General features: G+C 37.1%; 4 protein-coding genes across 4 annotated transcripts; 2 read left to right on the plus strand and 2 right to left on the minus strand.

Annotated features, from left to right (window-relative positions):
• The first annotated feature begins 93 nt into the window (after positions 1 to 93).
• LOC113118642 (uncharacterized) lies at positions 94 to 8,109 on the plus strand. Its single transcript, XM_026287972.1, has 6 exons — positions 94 to 1,197; positions 2,067 to 3,900; positions 5,928 to 6,127; positions 6,272 to 6,393; positions 6,839 to 6,962; positions 7,125 to 8,109. The coding sequence occupies exons 2-6, from the start codon at positions 2,094 to 2,096 to the stop codon at positions 7,251 to 7,253; spliced, it is 2,382 nt and encodes a 793-aa protein (XP_026143757.1). The 5' UTR covers positions 94 to 1,197; positions 2,067 to 2,093; the 3' UTR covers positions 7,254 to 8,109.
• A 1,981-nt stretch (positions 8,110 to 10,090) lies between these two features.
• LOC113118643 (potassium channel subfamily K member 6-like) lies at positions 10,091 to 14,387 on the plus strand. Its single transcript, XM_026287973.1, has 3 exons — positions 10,091 to 10,528; positions 12,284 to 12,679; positions 13,403 to 14,387. The coding sequence occupies exons 1-3, from the start codon at positions 10,219 to 10,221 to the stop codon at positions 13,633 to 13,635; spliced, it is 939 nt and encodes a 312-aa protein (XP_026143758.1). The 5' UTR covers positions 10,091 to 10,218; the 3' UTR covers positions 13,636 to 14,387.
• A 403-nt stretch (positions 14,388 to 14,790) lies between these two features.
• LOC113118644 (SERTA domain-containing protein 3-like) lies at positions 14,791 to 17,509 on the minus strand. The gene is made up of 2 exons (XM_026287974.1): positions 17,365 to 17,509; positions 14,791 to 16,161 (listed from the first exon to the last, which is right to left on the minus strand). The coding sequence occupies exon 2, from the start codon at positions 16,151 to 16,153 to the stop codon at positions 15,359 to 15,361; it is 795 nt and encodes a 264-aa protein (XP_026143759.1). The 5' UTR covers positions 16,154 to 16,161; positions 17,365 to 17,509; the 3' UTR covers positions 14,791 to 15,358.
• A 172-nt stretch (positions 17,510 to 17,681) lies between these two features.
• On the minus strand, positions 17,682 to 20,586 carry LOC113118645 (flavin reductase (NADPH)-like). The gene is made up of 5 exons (XM_026287975.1): positions 20,366 to 20,586; positions 19,155 to 19,316; positions 18,542 to 18,631; positions 18,316 to 18,447; positions 17,682 to 18,190 (listed from the first exon to the last, which is right to left on the minus strand). The coding sequence occupies exons 1-5, from the start codon at positions 20,448 to 20,450 to the stop codon at positions 18,036 to 18,038; spliced, it is 624 nt and encodes a 207-aa protein (XP_026143760.1). The 5' UTR covers positions 20,451 to 20,586; the 3' UTR covers positions 17,682 to 18,035.
• Between the last annotated feature and the right edge of the window lie 1,719 nt (positions 20,587 to 22,305).

Genomic DNA, 22,305 nt, shown 5'->3' on the forward strand with positions numbered 1-22,305 from the left:
GTTTTCCACTGATTTGTCTAATGTGGCAGCACTAATGAAAATTCTAAAACTGACATGGCAAGAAAAATTTACAAACAGCAGCAGACAGCCTTCACCAAGATTGCAATATACTGTACAGTATTGAACATATCTAAAATCTGATGATTGATGAATCCAGATGATACTACATTGACATTGTACAAACATAAAAAATAAATGTTATCATAATTTACTCATCCACATTTTACTCCAAATCTTACTTTACTTTCTCACATGAAAACAGAAATTTTGAAGAATGCATTGGTTGTATTTGTCCAAGTAATTACAGTAACAGAAGGCTGGGGCATTCAAGTTTACAACAAAACACAAAATCAACATAAATGCGTCATTAAAGTGTCATAAAAGGGTCCATTCCTTGTCCGTGTATTATACACAAATGTCTTCTGAAAAATAAAGATAATTTCCCTTTTTATTTTCCACTGAGGAAATAAAGTCATATGCAGATTTGGAGCAACACAAGGGTGATTAAATGATGATCATTTTTATTTTCTGCGAACTGTGTGTGGGCTATTGGACAAAAATGAAACTAAAATATTTTGCACATGAATGATTCCGCTTAGAATTAAAGTGCTTAGTGTATGAACATAGATCACCAGATTATTAACACAAAAGTAGGCTTTTGTATCCTTATATTGAGTTTCTATAGACTACCAGTTATGGCTAAACGAAGTCGAGCAAAAGAGGGAGTGCAAGAAGGTTTCAAAAATAGCATATACTCACCAGAACTGGCTGAAGAACTAAATGAAAAAGCTGTAATGAAGTAATGTGTTCCCGCCTGTGCGTGTCCTCGTGCGTAAGCGTAAAAGCACCGACAGCGTGCTGCACGCTCCGCTATTGGTCGGCTGAGCGCACGCACTAGATTGCGGAGGCTCTGCGTTGCATTGCCAGTGAAAGCAGCTGCGCTATGAGGAGACACTTCAGCGGAGCACATGAGACCTACATGGGATATAATAGGTTATAGTATATCTACGGTGGTCTGTATTCGCGGATATGCTGTCTTTAAACGAAGTGTTGTGATGGATAGACGGTCCAAAATCCTCATGAAGGTTAAAGCTAAAATCCTTCAGCCCAGCAGCATCTTCTCAGCGTACGAAAGCAGCGATTGTGTGATTCGTGACATCGCATCCGTATGAAGAAAATGACTGGCGCACTGAAAAGGTAAGAGGATACAAAGAAAGAAAAGAAGGGTTATTTATGATATCCCGAATGAGATGGATATTGTCTGGTCAAAGCATGAAAAGAATGGATGCAAATAATTCCCCCTCCCCGAGGTTACCTCATAAGATACATCTGTGTGGGCAAATCCTATTAGTTAATGATAGACCCCCGATTTGGTGCAAGTGATTTGATCACGTAATGTGTGTGTGGAGACTACGTAACGCAGCGTCCTCTGATCATCACCACACAGTTTGTGACATGCGAAATAAACCATGAGAATGTGTTTTATACATCTATCTATGATACATTATACAGTAACTTAAGTGTCAAATACACTAGCTCTTAATAAAATACACATTATCGAATAAAACAATCATTTACTGAATAATCGTATTAAGTAGCCAAGAAATAGAACGAAAAAATCTTTTCGTGGTTTGACATGACAATATCCATTTTTATATAGTATAAAAATACAATTGCGTTATAAATACTGAATATTTATTTAATATTATTACTTTTCAGTTATTATATAATTGTAATATACATTAAACTACATAAAAATACAAACTACACAATTATAGAATATACAGTTACATATATACAATTATATATATATATATATATTACAGTTACCAGATTAATTTACTAGATAAATAGATATTTTGTCTGAAGTTTTATTTGAAGACAATTTGCAAAAACCTAAACTAAAATTTGAGCCTGCACTTGAGCGTCATGTATTGAACTTAAATCCTCATTAAATCAAGATACTGTATATTCAGTTTGCCTTCCTTAACTGATTGCTAAATGCTGTGCTGTAACAGAAGAATTTCAATTTTTGACATCCTAAATGTCATTCTTACCCACCGCAGCATCTGATATTATTCCCCCAAAGAAGAATGCTGCAACAGAACAACAACAATAACTGCTTGGACATGGCCCATAGGGAGCTACTGCATGAATGCCGAAGAACCAATGTCTCATTCGCCAGTGCCCTTGAGTTTGGAGCCATACCCCTGATTAAAGGCCTGAGAGCATGGGCTGTAAGTGGCGGCTACTCTAAAGCCAGAAGAAAGGCTGCTAATGGATCTCGGCCACAGGGCACATGCCAACATCCTCCTGAAAACAGGGTCGGGCAGAGAAGCTGGTCAGGTCAGGTCAGCGGTGGCTATGGGCACACACTGGATAGCACAATTAGTGCAAGCAGAACTCCAGGGGTCAGGCAAGGCGGCCTTGGCGCTCTTGTAACTGTGGCCACTTTGAAGGGCACTGAGGGGGGTGGCAGGCAGACTCAGACACGCTGCCTGTTTCTCAAGGCCCAGGGCAGGGGAAGCTACATCTGCGCTGTTGGAAACCGTGGGACTGGGACGAGGGTCACGGCTCCGCGGACTCATGCTGTCATTCTTGAAGGGACAAAGGAAGAGCTTAAATGTTCTTCTAAAGGGCAGAAGGTGAGCCAGGATGGGCCAGACGATGGTGGATTATTTAAGGCCAAGCCCAGGGCCATACGAAAATGGAGGAAATGCGGTAAAACAACGGAGAAAAGAACAGCGGCTCACGGCAAAGCGGAAAATGCTAGTCAACGCGGTGACCAAAACAATGCAGTCATTTCAGATGCACAACCACTTAGCATAACACCAGATAACACAAAATCACAAGGCCTGATGGGTAGCTATCCAAGTCAGGATGACTTGAAGTTGAAGGGCAAAGACAAAAGGGCTCATTCCCCCATATTAGTGAAAGCTGTCACACCCCAGAGCACAGATCCACAAACCTGCTGCTTTTCTGCCAAACCATGTGCCAAACCAAGTGAGCAGGTTGAAGATGAGATGAGCCTTGATCAATCCGATAACTGTTCTGAGAAAGAATTCAGCTGTGGCAATGTGCAAGGAGACACTGAGGTCAGAATATGTGACCTTGATGCAAATGATCGCCATAACATTGTTGCTGATGTGCCAAACCTAGGGTCATCTGTAGCATCTGAGACTCTCTCTGATTGTCTAATAATCAAATCGCCCCCAACAAACTGTAATACTGAGCCAAGCATGGATCATTCTCCCATGATAACGCCCTCCGAAGTCCCTGTCAGCATTCAGAAGAATCAAGAATCCAGGCCAGACGAGCGCCTACTGGACCGTGAGAATCTACACTCGGTGGAGCCCGGCGATCTCACAACACAGAGAGATTGGTCTCCAGACACAAAGAATACAGTTGTGCCGGAGGGCCGCACTCCAGTGGGTGCTGAATGTAGCACTACAGAAAAGAAAAGGAGGCCGTCCATGTGCTCACCTCAGCATTGGGAGGAATTAATCACAGAGCATGGAGAACTTGAAGTTCAGCAGTCTGACAAATCCTCTTCACGAGGCTTTAGCGTAACAACAGCCAATATAACTGTAAGCACTACTCACTCCCTGCCTGTTCCTGCCCCTACCACCACTGCAGCCATCGCAACAGCCATCCCAGCATTAAACGGGGGGGAGGCGGGGGCGAGAGGTGGAGACTTGCTGCCTCTGGTGAACTCAGAGTTGCTATCAGAGCCGGCAAGAGTTGACGACAAGGACAAGGTGGCCGCTGACGAGGGGTCTCTTGATGTGGGCGAGGAGGAGGAGGAGGATGAGTTTGGGGCATTCATGCTGGCAGGTGGAGACCAGCTGTGGACGGATGGATTCAGTGAAGTCCAACAGTCGGCTGAGGATTACAACTGCGGTGAGTACGCTGTCTTGAAAATAGCAAGGTAATACATTTTGCCACTTAAGTCGGAAGGTGCGGTAAGTTCTCTTCTTTAGAAGGAACTTAGCTTTGTTTGGGTTCGAGTGAGCAGATAACATGCAGTCCCAATGTACTAACTAGTCTGGCTGGATTGACCTGAATTCCTGCAGACCCCCTCGCTTCCCCCGACCTCATGTGAAGATATTAATTATTTAAAGCACTGCTTGGAATTCCTACCCCCCAACCACTCACTCTTCCCTGTTGCTGTGCACCAGCCTAAGGCAGGAGGCAGCATTAAAAAGACATGCACACACAAGGCCATTGGGACAAGAGGGGAGGCCAACCTTCACAAAGCCAAAGGCAGCATGTCTAGAGGGAACGTTTTGATCAAAATAGAGGACACACACTTCATTGTTTATTCATCTAGTATGTCTTCTAACTATAATCTTTGGTCAAAAAAAAAAACGGTGATACTTTATTTTAAGGTGTCCTTATTATACGTTGCATGTACTTACTATTAGAATAACAATAAATTATGCATAATCACGTGCAAGTAACCCTAAAACAAAACCCTCATTCTAATCCTAACCATATATGTACTTGTAGTTAATTAATATTACTCAGTACTTAAATGTATAATTATTTCTGTAACAGGGACACCTTTAAATAAAGTGTCACCACAAACATTTTCAATTTAATAATTTTATGGATTCAATTCCATTTCTGTCAGCCGCTGTGTAACCTTAATCTGCAGGATTAATCCTGTTCCCTAAAAAGGTGAAAGCCTGGTGATTCCAGTCGTGCGCATAAACAGGTTTAACCTACTTCTTATAGTTTTTAATTCTGAAATTGCTTCGCACAAGTAGATATTTAAAATGACAAGCTATTTCTTGAAGCCATTTAACACACATAGTGTTTTCCTGTTGAGACATTTCTTCAAAATCATATTACATTGCTTCTTGTACATTTCATGATGCATTTTAAAGTGAAATATCCAGAGAGTGGTGGTAAAAGTGTGTTCATTTTTATCTGACAACATGAACATGAATCCTGTAATGCTTTATTATGTTGGTTGTTGTATATATTGTGACAAATTGGAAACGAAATGTTAGGCGAGTGGTGCTCTAAGGCCTTTATAATGTACCACCTACACTACATTTTTCAGTGTTAACAAAAGCAAACACGAGATAAAACACATTTGCTGAAGCAAGCCATTTCAGCTTGCTTCTATAAGTCTTAGATATGGTGACTCATGTTTTAGAGGACTCATGCCTCAGTGTTTCACATCACAAGTGTAATGCTGTACCAGGTGAGCTACCGAGCAAGTTTACTGTGTCAGAAAAACCATAGTGCTGTCAAATCGATTAATCGAAATTCATTTATATAATATATGTGTGTGTGCTGTATATATTTCTATTTATATGTAAAGAAAAAATATATATTTACATATACATATACACTGTACACACATGATATTTAAACACAAACTTTTATTTTAAATTCGATTAACCACAATTAATCAATTTGAACGCACTGCTATACATAGGAAGCAAGTGAATTAATTTACAAATCATGTACTATGGTAAATCAGTAGGTAATCTCAAGAAGCCACACAAAAATAAGTCTTTATTCATTAATAATCTGCCCCAGTTATCATAAAATGTGTGAGAAGGAATATAAGTTATTGGAATTTTACTGCTATAGTGAATTGAATGTATGGATACGTTTTTTAAGTTTTATAAAAAAATATAGCTAAAGACACATTTTCTTTTGAGCCAATGTATGTTGTACCTTTCCACCATGGTCTATAAATACCCCATTAGAATCCTTTTTTTTTTTTTCCTAAAAAGAACTGTTTGGTTAAACACTTTCATCACTTATTATCAGTTATTGCACATGTTCTACACTGTGTGAAACCTTTCCACCGCAGTAACATAGCACCTACTGATCTTGTAAAGAGTTTTTGTATGAGAGCTTTGAAAAGGAAACTATAAATACTTAAATGAGCCTTTATTTCCTGTCAGAGGAACACACAAGTTCTGCTGATGCAAATGAACCCGCATCCTGGGCATCTGATTGGACTGTAGTCCAGTCATTCCAGCCGTCAGAGAGCACATGGACCGCCTTCAGCCAGGAGACTGTGGAGCAGAAGATAGAGCCTGGTGACCAGTGGTGGACTTCTACAGAAAAGCCCAATCTTCCCCTCTCTCCTCTCCATAATGTGGTAAAGGTTTAGACTCATTTTATACATATCTTTAAATTCTAAAATGGTGAAACTTTACAAATGAGTAACTAAAACATATTTTCATCACTGCTGATGCTCTGATGATTAGTGATCTATACTGTACGTGTGTGTTTGTGTGTGTAGTCAAATGTGTTTCTAGAGGCCTTCCCCTCTGAAAAGTCCCCCTGTGAAGATCCTGAACACATTCCTACACTAAAGCAGCTTCTGCAAGGACCAGCTGAAAACAGCAATACAGGGGAGCACAAGTAGGTTGCATTATTTGTAGTCGTGCTGCACTAATTATGAATTATGTTTATGGATTTTGAGAATATTTTTATTAAAAAAAATACTTCAGGGTTTTTCAGGCCATTCCTAGAGCCTCCAAATAAAAGCACGAATGCACATTTTGGATGCCTCCCTTATTTTTTATTTCTTGTCAGCTGATCAGGAAAACTTTGGAGACTCCAGGACCAGTTTGAATATATTAGTCTTCTATCGCCACCTTGTGGTTGCAGGAAATGCTGCTGTATCTCGTCACACAAAGCACAAAGAACTGAATGTTCTGCATGAAATTCTGTATTTCATCCTCTTGAAATGACTGAAGATGTATAAACAAGTCTTTCTTTTGTAATTTTACATTCAATAATGGTATTTGTTTTTCTTGTTACATGCTATAAAATTGCGAGTTAATCATTTTGCTTTGGCCCAAAGGGAGCAGAGCTTACTTGACGGCCTCCAGGATCTAAACCGGATGATTGGTGTGAAATATAAAAGGGCAGAGTCTCTTTCCCGTAAACTTCTCCTTCAGTCACTGCATTTGCAACATCCCAGCTCTGTGAGTCTGCTATAAAACCGATGCAATAATATATAATGAAAACTTCCTGCTACATCAAACACAAATGGATTTCTATACTCTATATTTACCATAAATAGAGCTTAGTACTGGAAACTCTCGTTAAGTGTATGTTTTAAATAACCATCATCATTTCTACCTCAGGAATGTGCGACAGTTCGACTGAAGACCAGTGCCAGATTTTCTCCAAATCTCCCAACGTCCAACCAGCAATTAGCTGCAATAGCTAAGAGAAGACTGTCATACGACTTCAACAGAAATATCATGACTTAGTCTCTATATCTGCTGAACATCTTTGACCTGTGCTTCCTTGAAAACAGGAAATACAGGACAGAGGAAAAATACATACTGAAGAACTGAGTATCCATAGGTTCTATTGGAGGATTATTTAAAGTCTATTTCATCTGTCAGCGTCTGTTCTCACTCAGTGTCTGGTAGATTCTGTTTCTCATTCAGCTGTGTATCAATGCACACTATTTCATCCAAATATATGTTTTCCAGTCTTTCAGAATATTGGGGTTCATTTAGGACCAATATAAAAAATGTAAAGTTATAAACCCCTTTGCCAAATTGTTCAGTCCAGTTATCGGAGTCTGGTTATTGGACCCATTTTGATATAACTGATATATTCAGATGAAAATATGTCAATATGCATTTGTGTATTACTTTCAATCATTGCTATGGATGATATTTGTTAGAATAAGAATATTTTTCTGGAGTCATAGCAAACCAGTTAGTGCACATTCTCACAGGGATGTAGATTCACATCTGACCTGTCACATCCCAAACTTTCCTTTCTGCTGTCTCAGAAAATTGAATAAAAAAAGAAAGTGATTTTAGGGGGATTGGGACAAGCTCCCTGCAGTCTCTCCTTCACCTGTCTGGAACTGTCAAAGCTAATTTCCACAAAATGTATTTTCATACACCAGATCACAGAAATCCATTTTCTTGTTTCCATGTCTTTTTTCCTTGTGCTTGAAGTACTAAATATAACACTGTAGTGAACCATTTTTAACTCCTGACGAATAGAGACCATATTTTCAGAAGTGTTTTAAAATGAATGTTGACATTTTAAACTGAACCTGTACGCTTGTTTGTTGATCGATGTAATTAAAACATCTTTGAAGGACTGAGTGGAGTGGATAACTTTAGCATTTCATAAGAGACCTGAGCAAATGTGAGAAAAGCTCATGATTTATGAACACAAAATAACTTAAGGCAAGTCTCAACTATGTGCACAAATCTACATTAAATATATATTTTATATTGCATGATAAAAGCACAGTTCGTAAGCTTTGGTTCCAGTTATGCCAGCAGAACTCTTGAGGACATTGGTTAACTTTGGCTGATCTGAGTGACTTGGCTTCTTGTTTACTAAGATAACAGTTCCCTGTCTCCAGCTGTTCACACTGTCCTCACACACCCTCATCATGAGTGTGTATATGGCAGCGAGGGCTGTTTACTTAGAGTGGACAATATGAAGAGAAAAGCAATAAACTGTTTTGACAGAGACTGCAGCTATTTCTATCTCCTCAGCAGCATGTGACTCTCTCCCTCACTTCATCTTCACAACAGACCCTATCACGAGTTTGAGGATTTTTCTGTGTTATTTTGTGTTTCAAGTGTGGAAATTAAGGTAATTTTGGGACATGATGTACAACTGTTTTTACAAGCTGGGTTTTTATTGATAGGATGCAAATTAACCCAAACTTTGCATCAGTACTGTATACAAAGTAAGGCACATGAATAAACATCTACAGCTTAGGCATAAAATTAATGTCATGGATAAAGCAATGGTCTTCTCTATGAAGTCAATGAAGCTCGAGAAGCAGATGTCATCTTTTTGTAACCAAAAATTGGTAATCAGTTTTTTATTTTTTTATTGGTTTTGCTTGTCTGATTTCCCGCAATTAATTAATGGTCCAGCTGGCAAATCTTTTAATTCCAGATCAGCATTTTTTAATATAACGTTTATTTCCCCGTCTCCTATTGGTTGGAAGTGTTCCCATGGGAAATACATCAAACTTATTTAAATTGTACCTGCCCTATGGAGGAAATCACCCAAAGCTCATTGGTTCACTTTACAGTAAGTTCAATCAGTAAGTGGTACAATCCAATGGAAAGCACTGGTACTGCCCAATGGAGAGCACCTAAGACTCAGTCTGTATAAGACATCCAGTATTGGAAATACTGTACTAGCAAGCACACTTATAAAAGTTTTTGTTTATGTTCAGTTAAAATTATAGAAGCTTATGTCATGGAATAAAAAAAAAAAGCCATTTCCCACATTTTCTTCTCACAAGTTCTGGGGCCTGTAACCAAGTTTACCAAACAAGCCAGGCTTATTTCAGTTAGTCTGAAACTGAAAAACTAACTGAAAAAGTCTGAATTGTGAGATACAAATTGTAAAATTGAAAGTGAGATAAAAAGTCACAATTTGCTACCTTTTCATTTCTGTTCTATAATGCATTTGGGGGGGAAACCGTATTCAAATGACTTTTTTCTCATAATTGCGAATTTATATCTAGCAGTTCTGTGTTAATATCTTGCAATTATGACTTTGTTCTTGAATTGGGAAAACAAAGTCACAACTTTTATCATGATTATGATGATGGTGATTTTATTGCCACAGAAACAGGCCTCTGTACAACATGCAGGGGCCCACGAAGGGGCAACCAACTCTGTGTAAACAGTTTACACAATGAACTTACTGTAAGTGATGCAAGTCACAATTTCCTTTTATGAGAATGATGTCAATGGTGAAGATGGTGATTTTACAACATGGAGGAGCCCTCGAATTGGGCGAAACCCACACTGTGTAATCAAAAGAGCATTAGCTGTCTAGAAAACTGAAGTTAGTCTTTATCTCATGTGAGTATGATATATCCCAAAACTATTCTTTTCTGTAGGGGTAAAGCTTTTAAGGACCGAGTACACTTTAAGTCTCTTGGTGCTGCTATGAGAGCTCCTGATAGCAATCGCACTATAGATATAAAGCATTTCTCAGTTGAGTGTGAATGAAAGAACTCAAATGAGGAACAAAAATGTTGTTCTGCATCAAACAACCCTATACAACTCAAAGTATCACCCATGTGACTGAGTACACGGGTTATTTCCTGGCCACCGTTACCAACTTTTGTCAGAGGGAGGAGGATTGTGAAAGGGTGGAGTTCAATCAGTCCAACATCAGTGAAGCAAATTAAGACTCGCTGTCACCTCGTTCCTCACAAATCCCATCATGCCCACGGCGTTCAGGTCCTATTTTGTGCCCGGCGGCTTCATATTGGCGTACATCACTTATTTGCTGTTGGGAGCTCTGGCTTTCTCTGCCTTCGAGCGGCCCGTCGAGGAAGCACTGAAGTCAGACCTGATCTCCCTCAAAGCCGAGTTCCTCAACCTCAGCTGCATCAACGCCACGGCTTTTGAAGTTTTCTTGGAAAAAGTTTTAAGAGCGAATAAATACGGCGTGTCGGTCCTTGAAGATTCCCGCACAAACTGGGATCTGGCGTCTTCGCTGTTCTTCGCAAACACGATGGTCACGACAGTGGGTGAGTTTCACAGGAACAGAGTTTAACGGATGTTTCGTGATGTTTGTTTGATGCTGATCATGTCGCGACATTCTAAAACGCTTAACGTTCCTAAACACAGACCAGGGAAACCCAAATTTCTGTCAAACCTTACTTGTAATAAACACAAGCCTACCTACTGTCAAAAGAACGAGCCCTTATTCCACAGATAAAGTGAGTAATATCACATTAAGCGTTTTAAAATGCTCCCTCAAGTCGGACGTTTATATCTGGAGCGAGTGTAGAATACTACAGTTAGTTCATCTCAGAGAACATTAGAACGTGACACGCGCTGAGAAACAAACGTTCCAAAGTTCACCAGAACTGAACTATTACTGTAAGCTTACTGGAGAGTTGGGTTTATTTCCGTTACAGTGTTTTTGACTTTTGTTACTTCACTAAATATATTTTATTAGTAGCAGTCTTCGCCTAGGCAGTCACTTTATCACTTTATTTCACTTTACTTTATTTGCACAATGGCAAGATCAACAGGATGTTCATCAACAGGATGGAAAAAAAATTTTTTTGCTTTTTTTTCAAACGTTTTGATTCCCCTTTGTGTTGGACTTCCTAAAATGTAAAGGCAGAAACATATTTTCATCTAAAAATACTGACCTTTCAGTAACACACAACTGATTATAACATGATTTCTAACAAGTTTAAACAGCAGAACGAAAGATTCTCCTTTGACCTAATATTTACTTAAAAGTTGATCATTTAAGTTAGTATTTCAAATAACTGAATTAATTTGTTATAGGCTCTCTATGTCCATTGTTGCATGACATGAAAATAAAAAATATATTTAATCTTCTTCAATCATGTTAGTATTGAAAACATCAGATTCACCCATTTATTTATTGAATTATGATTTAAAATGTGCAGGATAACATAAGTCACCTGTAAATGATGGCAAGTGAAGTAGATGGAGTGTGGTTTCAGATGAGTAATTCAGTGTATATCTTTTCAAAATATTTCGAGTGCAATGTGTACATGGCTTCAATACTTCTCATGTACTTGTTAGGCATTTAATTAGAATAACTACCATATGTTTTTTCAGTGGTTTAAATTGTAGCTGTCATCTGCACCGAGCAAAGACCTCTTAATTATATTCCAAGGTTATAAATAACTTTCTTCTTGAGTAATGAGTTTGTCCGTGTCATACATGGAAAAAGAAGAAAATTTGCATGCAATACAAATGTGTGCGGTAACATTCAAATTGTATTGTGCATGAGTGATGCATTATGTTCCGTGTTTAGTAGTGTATGAACATTCGCCTTAAAAGTGATGTTGAGGTTATCTGATGAAATTAGTTTTTGGCAAACCCACATATGACTCCCTTTCAGTCTAAGTTTGGGCATAGTGCGAGCTTTGTTTGCATTAACTGACTTCTAAGTTTAGGTCCTGCAAACAGTATCATGGGAAATCAATCCTTTGACCTGTGTGTCTGTATAAAGCATTCCTTTCATTGAGCATGTTAACCTGTTTAGCTGACCTCTGCATTAGATTACGCTAAAAGCTTTATGCTGTCAGGAAATCATGTGCATTGTATAATTGGCAAGATGAAGGGATATTTCTGGCAAAAATAAAGATTGTCATCATTTACTAATTACTCACCATCACGTGGTTCCAAATCTGTAAGATTTTCAAAGTGACTTACAGTTGGGGAATTCATAAAGCGTCTTCACTTGCATTGTTTTTCTGTTGGAAGTACTTTATTTTTCTTTCCCTCTCTTCCAGGATACGGCTACACTACGCCGCTCTCTGATGCGGGTAAAGCTTTCTCCATCGTGTATGCTCTGATTGGAGTACCCTTCACCATGCTAGTGCTCACAGCCTGTGTCCAGCGCCTCATGCACCCGCTGACCTACGGGCCGATCTCCACGTGCCAGCAGAGGGCAGGCCTGCAGCCACGCGCCGCCAGTGTGCTGCACTTCACCGTTCTGCTGTTTCTGGTGGTGCTTGGCTTCTTCGTGTTGCCCGCTCTGGTGTTCAGTGCCATAGAAGAAACCTGGTCTTTCTTAGACGCCTTCTACTTTTGTTTCATCTCCCTCTGCACTATAGGACTGGGAGACTTTGTGCCGGCAGAAAAGCCAGGACAGAAACTCAGAGCTTTATACAAGATAACAGTCATGGGTAAGAGAAGCCACTTTCCAATTTCAATAATGCTGGTTTATTTTAGAGAGACTTTTTGTTTGTGCTAAAAGGAGTGTGAAAGGCCTTTTTAAACTTTTCTCCAACAGAATATAAAAATGTAAACTTTATTTAATTTTTTATTAGCTCCTATTGTTTTTATATATATATATATATATATATATATATATAAAATATTTATATTTACGATTTTTTTGAAGTATATAATAACATTTTTACTTTTATCAGCTTTTTGTGTCCGCATGACCTGTACAGTAATTTTCATCTTTTAAGAGGATTAGTGCTGAAGTTATGAAGGTCTTTTATGACCTAAATAGTCATGCAGTGCCCACTTTTTATTATGTAATTCATAGTTTTATGAAGTCTTTTACTCTTGTGTAAAAATATGAAATGTCTACAAAACCGAAGCAGCAAAAATAAATAAATATGGCATTAATTGTCCGTGTTAATGTCAGAATCCCATGCAATAATAATGTCTCAAGATAATACTGTTCCAGGTAGTAAAATCCAAATAAAAATCGAATTATTAAAATTGTGTAATTTATTTATTATACCAGCATCATAAATGGCAGTGGGACAGCACTATGTATATATTGTATTATAAATGTAGTCTTTTTTTTTCTTCTCACGGCTCTGAATTACTTCCACTTGTAATTGTTGTCTAATTGTTTGGTGGTGACCTGAGTTTATTCTTTTCTCTTACAGTCTACCTGTTTGTGGGTTTGATGGTCATGTTCCTGGTCCTTCGTACTTTTCACAAGCTTGCAGATGTGCACGGCTGGACTGCTTTCTTTCATCTGCCGACCTGCGAGGAAGATGATGATAAAGAGCCAATAATAGAGCGAGAGCCTGATGACGAATCGGCCGAGGCTAAGAAAGCCTCAATTAAGCCTCTGGATCCCAGCTCTCAAGTGTCCTACAACTCCATCAACAGATAAAACACCAGTGTGCTCCACATTCTGAGGATGGCACGCACCATCAGTGTCCTGCACTTGTAAATTGTCTGGACATGTAACAAACACCTCAAGACAATAGAGTATGAAGATGTACAGTACACCTCACTGCTGGACAGAACCGCTTCTGATGCTTTTCAGGAGCAAAGCATCATTTTCATGAACCAAATGACTTTGTTTTTTCCTCTGTTTTCAGTTACTGTTGAGTTTCCATTTCTGGTCTTTAAGACTATAGGGATATTGACATTGCTCTAGGAAATTGAAAACTTGCTCATTGTGTCCTAAGTGTGAATCTACTTTAGTGTTGATTTGTTTAGCAGTCGTAACTGATGACTGTTTTCAGGTTAAGTTACCTTTTTTTTTTTGGAAGGCCTAAGACTGCTCTTGACCACAGAAACGGGAAGAGAATGCCAATACTATTGTGTGTGTGTGTGTGTGTGTGTGTGTGTGTGTGAAATGAATTGATTCAGTTTTCAGAGCTAATCAGTGGCGGTTCTAGATGTCCAAGCATGTGGAGAACTTCATATGCACTTTATAATTGGCTTTTTATATAGGTTTGTGCTAAACACAATCTTTTTGTCTTTATTATAGTACTGTATGTTAATTAAATATTCTGTATCATTACAATTGTATTTTCAATGTTGGATTGTAGGGAAGAAATATTCACTGTCAGAAGAACAAAAGGTGATTTTAAGAAATGCATACACAGAAAAATAAAATAAAAGTATTTTTGGTACTTTGTGACTTGATGCATTTGCATGGCCAGGTGTGATGAATATATCTTAACTCTGTGTAGCTGTGGAGTTAAAGCAAGGTTGTACTTTACACACTCTGCTTTATCTCTTTAAATAGATTTTAAAAAATCTGTGATAAACATGTCATTGTGTAGGCCTAGACCAATTGAAATAACCTACCACTCAATCTATAAAAAACCTTTAACTCTAAGTGGAATAAACATGTTTCCTGTCTCCCATATTGTCCCTGTGAATATTAGGAGGAATATTAGCGTAGCTTCCCCCCGCATGACAGAAAAAGTTCAAATTAAGCACTATTATTAAATGAATCTCCATAACTTTCTCTCCAAATAGCTATTGACATGGAACTGGTGGTTTCTTAAATATAATTACTTATTTAGCCACATGATTTCACCAAGCACCACTTTATTTAAAGTACAACAATAGAATACAAAGAGTGATTAATATTCACATTATAATTTCATATTGGCATAGTAAATATTTTGCATAGCCAACTACACGTTCATTGCTTGAAACAGCACCAGTATGTCCATAATGCTCATGTAACATTTAATATCTTCTATTTTAATGACCTTGGTCTTTTTAAAGTATGCTCCTAATGGTAACCTGCAAGGTATGTAAGAACTTAAAGGCAATGGAAAGTGCATATTTCAGAGAATAACATTATTTCATAAAGCAATAAAAAAAATAAAAAATAAAATGGCACATTCGGAAGGATTCACTTCCAGAAAAATATTGTGTATAACAGTCGCTGAACTCTGATGCCTTGAATGAATCTGCACGAAAGATCATTTCTGGAAACAGAACGAGATGTGCATAAAAAAAGAGGACTAAAGACTGCGGTTTTAACATGAGGTCGCAAAGCCTTATTCAATCCCTTGTAGAAATGTCTTTAGTATGCCTCCATTAAAACCGTTCATAACCTCAACATCAGGAACACGATATCATCAAAATCAGCTTTGCGGGTACGTTCTCATCAGGATGTCCATGACATGCTCGATCTCCTGGATTTCCCACATGGCCTGACCGTTAGAGACTAAAGAGGAGGAAGAGGACGCTGATGGGGATTTGGACAGGGATGGCAGATACTTCACTAGATCGTCGGCCGTGACGGAGAAACCTTGCAGAAGGTTCAGCTCTGGTTCAAACACAGACGGGTCGATGTCTAGGAGAAGTTTATCTAGCGCTGCATCCTGAGGACGACCTGGACACATCAGCTCTGTTTTGGCAGATGATGCCACAGCAGACGTTCTCTCAGTCCTCGGAGGACACGGTGTTAGATTCTCTACAGAGCGGAGCGGAGCCCGCTGAGATGCACAAGGCCCTTGACCGGCGTCGATGACTGCATCTAGATCTTTGAGAATGGCAGAAATGGCTGAAGATAAAGAGAAATCCTCTTCTGAAGTCCATACCATGAAATCATCCTCCGTATTTTCAGCATTCGGTGATGATAAAGACGCATTATGCTCCGCTGGAGGAGATAACTGTGTAAAATCAGGCTCTGGTTTTAATTTCATGGGAATTTTTACAGCGGACAGCGATTCGACCTGCGCTCGGACCTCGGACTGGACCTGCCGCAGTGTGTTGTTGATCAGAACCGACCGTAACAAGCAGGGCTCCACGAGAGCCTGGTCACGGAGGAACTTATCCATGGAGATGTCCAACACGGACTGCAGCTGACTCTCCCGCGCCGATCCTCTTCCCTCGTCCTCTCTGTGGAGTTTACGCTTCTGTCCCCTGGCCACCATTTCTCACACTGCAGAACAACAACGAGTTCAGTTTAAGAAATGCAAAACATACACTTCACATGGTAGAGCGAGAATGATGTCAATCATCCAAAGAGCCCACTTTAATTACCACACCCTTTGCTAAAGCTTTACAGAATGTATCAATGATTTTTCATACAATTCATGTAAAATATTAAATCAGCTATGTTGTTTTAATAATTGAGATACTGGATAATAGAATACTCAAAGAAAGAAAAGCAAAATCTGAGTAAAAAACATTAATCTGTAAGGTAAGTTTATTCTATGACGCAAATATATAAATATTTAATTTACCATATTTTAATTGATATGTCAAAATAGCCTGTTGGTTTTAATTTACATTTCAGACATCTAACTCATAGACATACTAAATAATAACCCTACTAAGTACAATAAATATCAAGTTTAAATATATATATAATTTAATAATATATATATATATATATATATATATATATATATATATATATAATTTAATAATATACACACACACATATATACATATACATCTATATATATACATATACATACATATATATATATATATATATATATATATATATATATATATATATATATATATAGCATTTTATCCCATCGGTCTAATTTTATCGTTTTACTTTAAAAGATATTCAGCCAAACATTTCCAGAGACACAAATACAGCTCTATTAATTGTTTAACTGATTAGTCTAAATCTCACATATGATCATAACCAGATCAAATGAAAAAATTAAGAGGATAGACATTAAATTAGTTAAATCAAGAGAGAGAAAAGAGTGAGAGTCATCTTATCCTCTAATAGTTCACATAACTATAACTGATAGAAATAAGGCCACTTGTAATTAAATGTGATACATTGGACGAAATTAATATTTAATCATTTTAAAGTTATATTCTATTATAACGAATCGATTATTATTTTTTATTTTTTTGAGGGCGACGTGAGCCTGTATTATTTAAATTATTTTTAATACAGAAATGTTATATAAAAATTCATTAGAATTGAAATAGGCTTATTTACATTATCAACCTTCCTGAACAGCAACTAAGTTACAAAAGTAACATTTTTAAATTGACACAAAGACAAGTAATGTTTTCAATGTTTCCAGAAGTTTGTGTGAGCTGAAATCAGTGCGCTAGCTTAGCACGTTAACTACCCGCTGTTACATTCCGGATGACATGTTTTACTCACCTGTAACGAATGTAAACGAACTCCAAAATCGATGAAACTCGTGTATATTTATATTCATTCAATTTATATAAATAATATAACGCTGCTGAAGCGTCGGGAGACTGGAAGCGTTTGCTGGAGTTTTTTTTTTTTGTCCCGCCAGTGATTCAATCAGTTCTTACGTCACCCGCGAAATGCACGCCGGGGATTGTAGTTCCATAAGTCCCTACTACTTCTCGTGCATCTAAACAGGATAGTTAAAGCGGGTACAAAATAGTGCTTAATTCACATAATATACTACCAACGTAAACGAGAAACAATAACGTTGAAAACTGACATCTTTATTTAAACACAACGTAAAATGATTGCATTATTAGGCAAATGACATAGTTTTCATTCAATGATTCTTAAGGCAAAACAAACAGCGAAGTTCTCCAATTAAATTTTTTTTTCAGTAAGAACAAAACTTATATGATTAACTATAGATTTTTATTGCTGGTCAGTTTATGTTTATAAAAAATAAAAATAAAACTTTATAGATGCAATCAGTAACTAAAAAAAAAAGTTTCAGTTATTTGACACTTCTATAATGGCATAAGTATAAAAAAAAATAATAATAAGGATGCTGCAAAAGTGAAGTCATTTTGGCTGGTGAAGAATAAATCAATAATTACTAAGTGCCGCTGAGTAGATTAACTATATTCTCCACAAACTCCAACCGTCTTTCCATCCCATTCAGAGGTGGAAAGGCACTTGACGAAGAAATGGCCCAGGTCATATTTGGAGATGACTCTTCCTTTCAACATGTTCTCAGTCGCGGTGTATTTTTCTGTCAGAGGTTTGTCACCTAGAAAGATAGCGATCACATATTTTCTTAAAAATACAGTAAAGGTCCTGGTTGAAAATTAACCAAAAAAGACAATTAAATGAAAATCCATATTTTAGGGATGCTGATCTTTTACAGCTTATTACCAGCAATATGTGGAGGCATGACAGCTACATAGTCCAATCCTGACTCCTTCAGGACAGTGTACATTCGGTCATGATCTTCAGTGACCGGCACCAGACGAGGAGGAACTTTGGCACGATCCCACAGGAGGAACGCTGTGTTTTCAAAAGAGGGAGATGCAGCAGTTTCTTCATGTGTCATACGCACTTGCACACTAATGAAGCAGAAACACGGCTCAGACATCGATACCTGACATGCACGCAATAACTTTACGGATTCCACGGGCTTTCATGACCTCCAGAATGTTCCGGGTTCCCTCAGACATCATCGTCGTGGGACCAGCAGAAAAAATTTCAGAGAACAAGTAAATAAAGTGAATAATATTTGGATACAATTATTAGTAACTCAAAACTTTTTTTTGATTTTCAACCACTTATTTCAAACATTCCCTCGAGGCATCATTTTTCATGATGCAATTCATTCCCAAAGGTATTTCTACTCTGAATTATGCCACAATATGGAGGTAAAACTAGTTTTTCATGCTGATTTTATTTAGAATTTTGAGTCAAATTGATTAATTTCTAGTAATTTATTTTACAGTCCTGTTCCTCATTTACATACTAAGTACTTATTTAATGTTATTACAAAAACTACATAATAATTAGGTACTAACCCTGAGCATACCCCTAAACCTAACCCTAGCCCAAATAGTTACCTTATATTACCAGTACTCTCTTATGCACATACACTGTAAGTACACAGTACATGTATCATAAAATAAAGTGCAACCGAATGATGCATGTATAACTAAAAAAAAAAAAAAAAAAAGTGCATTACTAAGTGAATTTGCTAGAGAACTCACTGAGATCACTTCTTGTCCCCAGAATGATGATCACCGCATCTTGACCCTCCAGGGTCTTCTTCACATCCTCTTTGTTCAGAACGTCTCCCACCACAACTCTGGAGGCCTTGTGGTCTGGAGGAAGCCTTGCAGCGTCTCTCACCAGCACAGTCACGCTGTAACCTGGAACAGACAAAAGTCTAAGTGAGAAGACTTGCTAATAATATGCTTGAAGAGAAAGACCATGCAAGACGCCATGCCTGTCCGGTCAAGATGACCATAAGATATCACAACTATCAATAAACGTGACAATAGAGCACAGTGCAGCCAAAATAATTTTGCAACTAAAAATGCTTGGTTATTTCAACCCAACTATGGGTCAAATTTGGACTAACCCAACATTTAGGTTAAAAATGTAATTGTAAAAATTTAACTCAACGGTTGGGTTAGTACATATTTGACCCAAAGTTGGGTTGAAATAACCCAACATTTTTTAGAGTCCATGCTCATGCGTAAATGAGATATAAAATATAAAATATCTGATTATTGACAATTTAATTTAAAAAGAAACAAAAAACTGAGCAATAATTTGTATTACATTTATGTTAATCGTCCACCTTTATAGATATATTAATTTGATATTCACAGTTATTTACTCTCAGTAAAACAAAACGACAATGAATACAACTGAAGTGGAGGCAAGCTGATCAAGACCTCTGCAGTGTTCAGATAAAACGGTCAGTTTATGCTTATCTTTAACATGCATACTATGACTCAGCAGCATGTTAGTTATTAATATGCATGACTAAGAAGTTTCGCAAACGTCTCGTGATCACAATGCATAAGAAAAAACAAGTTAAACAAAAACAGTATTTTTTTTTTAACAAAGACTGAATTCACAGAAAGAAGTTTCGCAAACGTCTCGTGATCACAATGCATAAGAAAAAACAAGTTAAACAAAAACAGTATTTTTTTTTTAACAAAGACTGAATTCACAGAAAAATGCAAGTTTAACAACATGCTTGGGACTGCGTCTGTGTTATTAATCAGCAGCTATGCAACTATGTTAATCCTGACCCCAACTTTCCACACAAGTTTCTATTTTTAAACAAAGTCACATCTGTGCAAGGTCAAACACAAGCTCTGCACTGAAATGTCCTAAAGCCTTTAGGAGAAGACAATTTGAAATAACATGTACAGTGTGTCCCAAGTGTTATTGTGTGTCTGTGTACCTGCGGCCACGGCGATAGGTAAGGTCGCTAACCCCGTCATCCCCGTGCTGCCGAATATTGCCACATTCTTTATAGCATCAGACATACTGAGTAGAAATGCTCTTGGTCAGTTCCACGTGCAAAGAAAGATTTGACTGAAATCCCACACTCTAGCACTAGCAGTGTCCTGATCTTGAACGTTTATGTCACTGACTGCTGCTGTCACGTATGTAACGCCTCCTTCAGGAAACTAGGGTAGTATTGTAACAAGCCCCGCCCTTTGATCTGATCTCTGTTTGCTGTTATTGCTAGGCCACGTGAATGACTTTTCAGCTGTCCAATCGCTGAATGCTTATGACTAGCGCTAACCAATCACAGCAAAGAATGCTCAAGTCAAGGGCGGAGATTGTTGGTGGGTTACTGTAACGCGTCTTTAACTCCTAAAACCTTTTAAAGTTGAAACGACTGCTAAATATCTTTCTGATTTTGATAACCTATTAGAATATCATGGGTTATTTATTATAAGTTATTAAATGTAGTTGGTTTTGGACTTTTCTCACTCGTAATAGTTCATTTTGAAATAATTATTTATAACCATAGGTTACCATGATTCTGTGTTGTACTTGTCAACCAAGGGTGAGTAAGTGAATTACAATGAACCCCTATGGCATGCACCTGCTATGGACCTTGAATACTAAAAAACATTATATTAATAACATAAAAGGTCACTAAAGTGAACTTAAAAAATGCTTAAACATGTACGTACATGACTACTTTTATTAACACACGTAAGTGCTCTTATGTAACTATGTCAAATGAAGAATTTTCACTTTTGTTTCATTATTGTTTCAATAATCTTTTGTCGTGCGTTAAAGAAGTTCACTTTTAATGCACTAACACACTAATGCAAACTTACTTGATAATACTATTATTACATTTCTACAATTTGATTATTTAAATGTAATATTAAATATTAAATATAGTGTTATATGTTTTATATATAAAATATACAAATACTTTGTATAGACTATATAAGTACATAAATATGGATCTACTATATTTAATTTTGGTTAATTTATTATTATTATTATTATTATTATTATTATTATTATTATTTTAAATATGTCTATAGATTAAAGTTTAAGATTTTTTTAATTAAAATTAATTAAAATGAGAAATGTAACTCTGGCAACTAGAAGAAATAAAATAAGTTTATTAAAATAAGTTAATAAGTAAGTACGTTTTTTACATTTATTATTCAGAACATTTATTTCCTTTCAAATTAAATTTTTAATGGTCTAGGTTTAGTTTACTTATGTATAAATCTTTTTTTCACCATTGTATTGTGTGTGTGAGTGTGCATATAAAGGCTACATATAGGCTACATAAAGAGAAAGAGGGCTCTAGTTACAATAAGACTAGGTTATACACTCTCGGAAAAAAAGGTACAATTTTGTACCAAAGAAGGTACAAACCCTTGTCACTGGGGCAGTACCTTTTACTGGTACAAAATTGTACCTTAATGTGAAGTAACAAATTTGTACCATTATAGTTTGTACCTTTAAGGACATGATTTGTACCATGGAAAACCAAAATGTACCTTTTTTTTTTTTTACTTACTGGTACAATATTGTACCTTTATCTAAGGTACAAATTTGATCCTTTAAGGTACCACCCCAGTGACAAGCCCTTTTGTACCTTAATCGTGTCAAATATGTTCCTTCAAGAACTATTAAAGGCCATTTTTCTATTGAATAAAATCAATTTAATATGAGAAACAATACACATAAATACATTGTATTTGAATACTTTGTTACAGGTTATTTTGTAAAATACATCTCTGCAGTTTACAATGAAGTTTTCAAACATTTTTAACAGGACATTTCTCCATTTGCTACAAAATATTTCACTAAATTGTCACAATATGTCGATTTCATTTTCCCATCTAAAAAAAAAAAAAA

This window comes from Carassius auratus, chromosome 18 (genome assembly GCF_003368295.1).
Source record: "Carassius auratus strain Wakin chromosome 18, ASM336829v1, whole genome shotgun sequence".
NCBI classification, from domain to species: domain Eukaryota; kingdom Metazoa; phylum Chordata; class Actinopteri; order Cypriniformes; family Cyprinidae; genus Carassius; species Carassius auratus.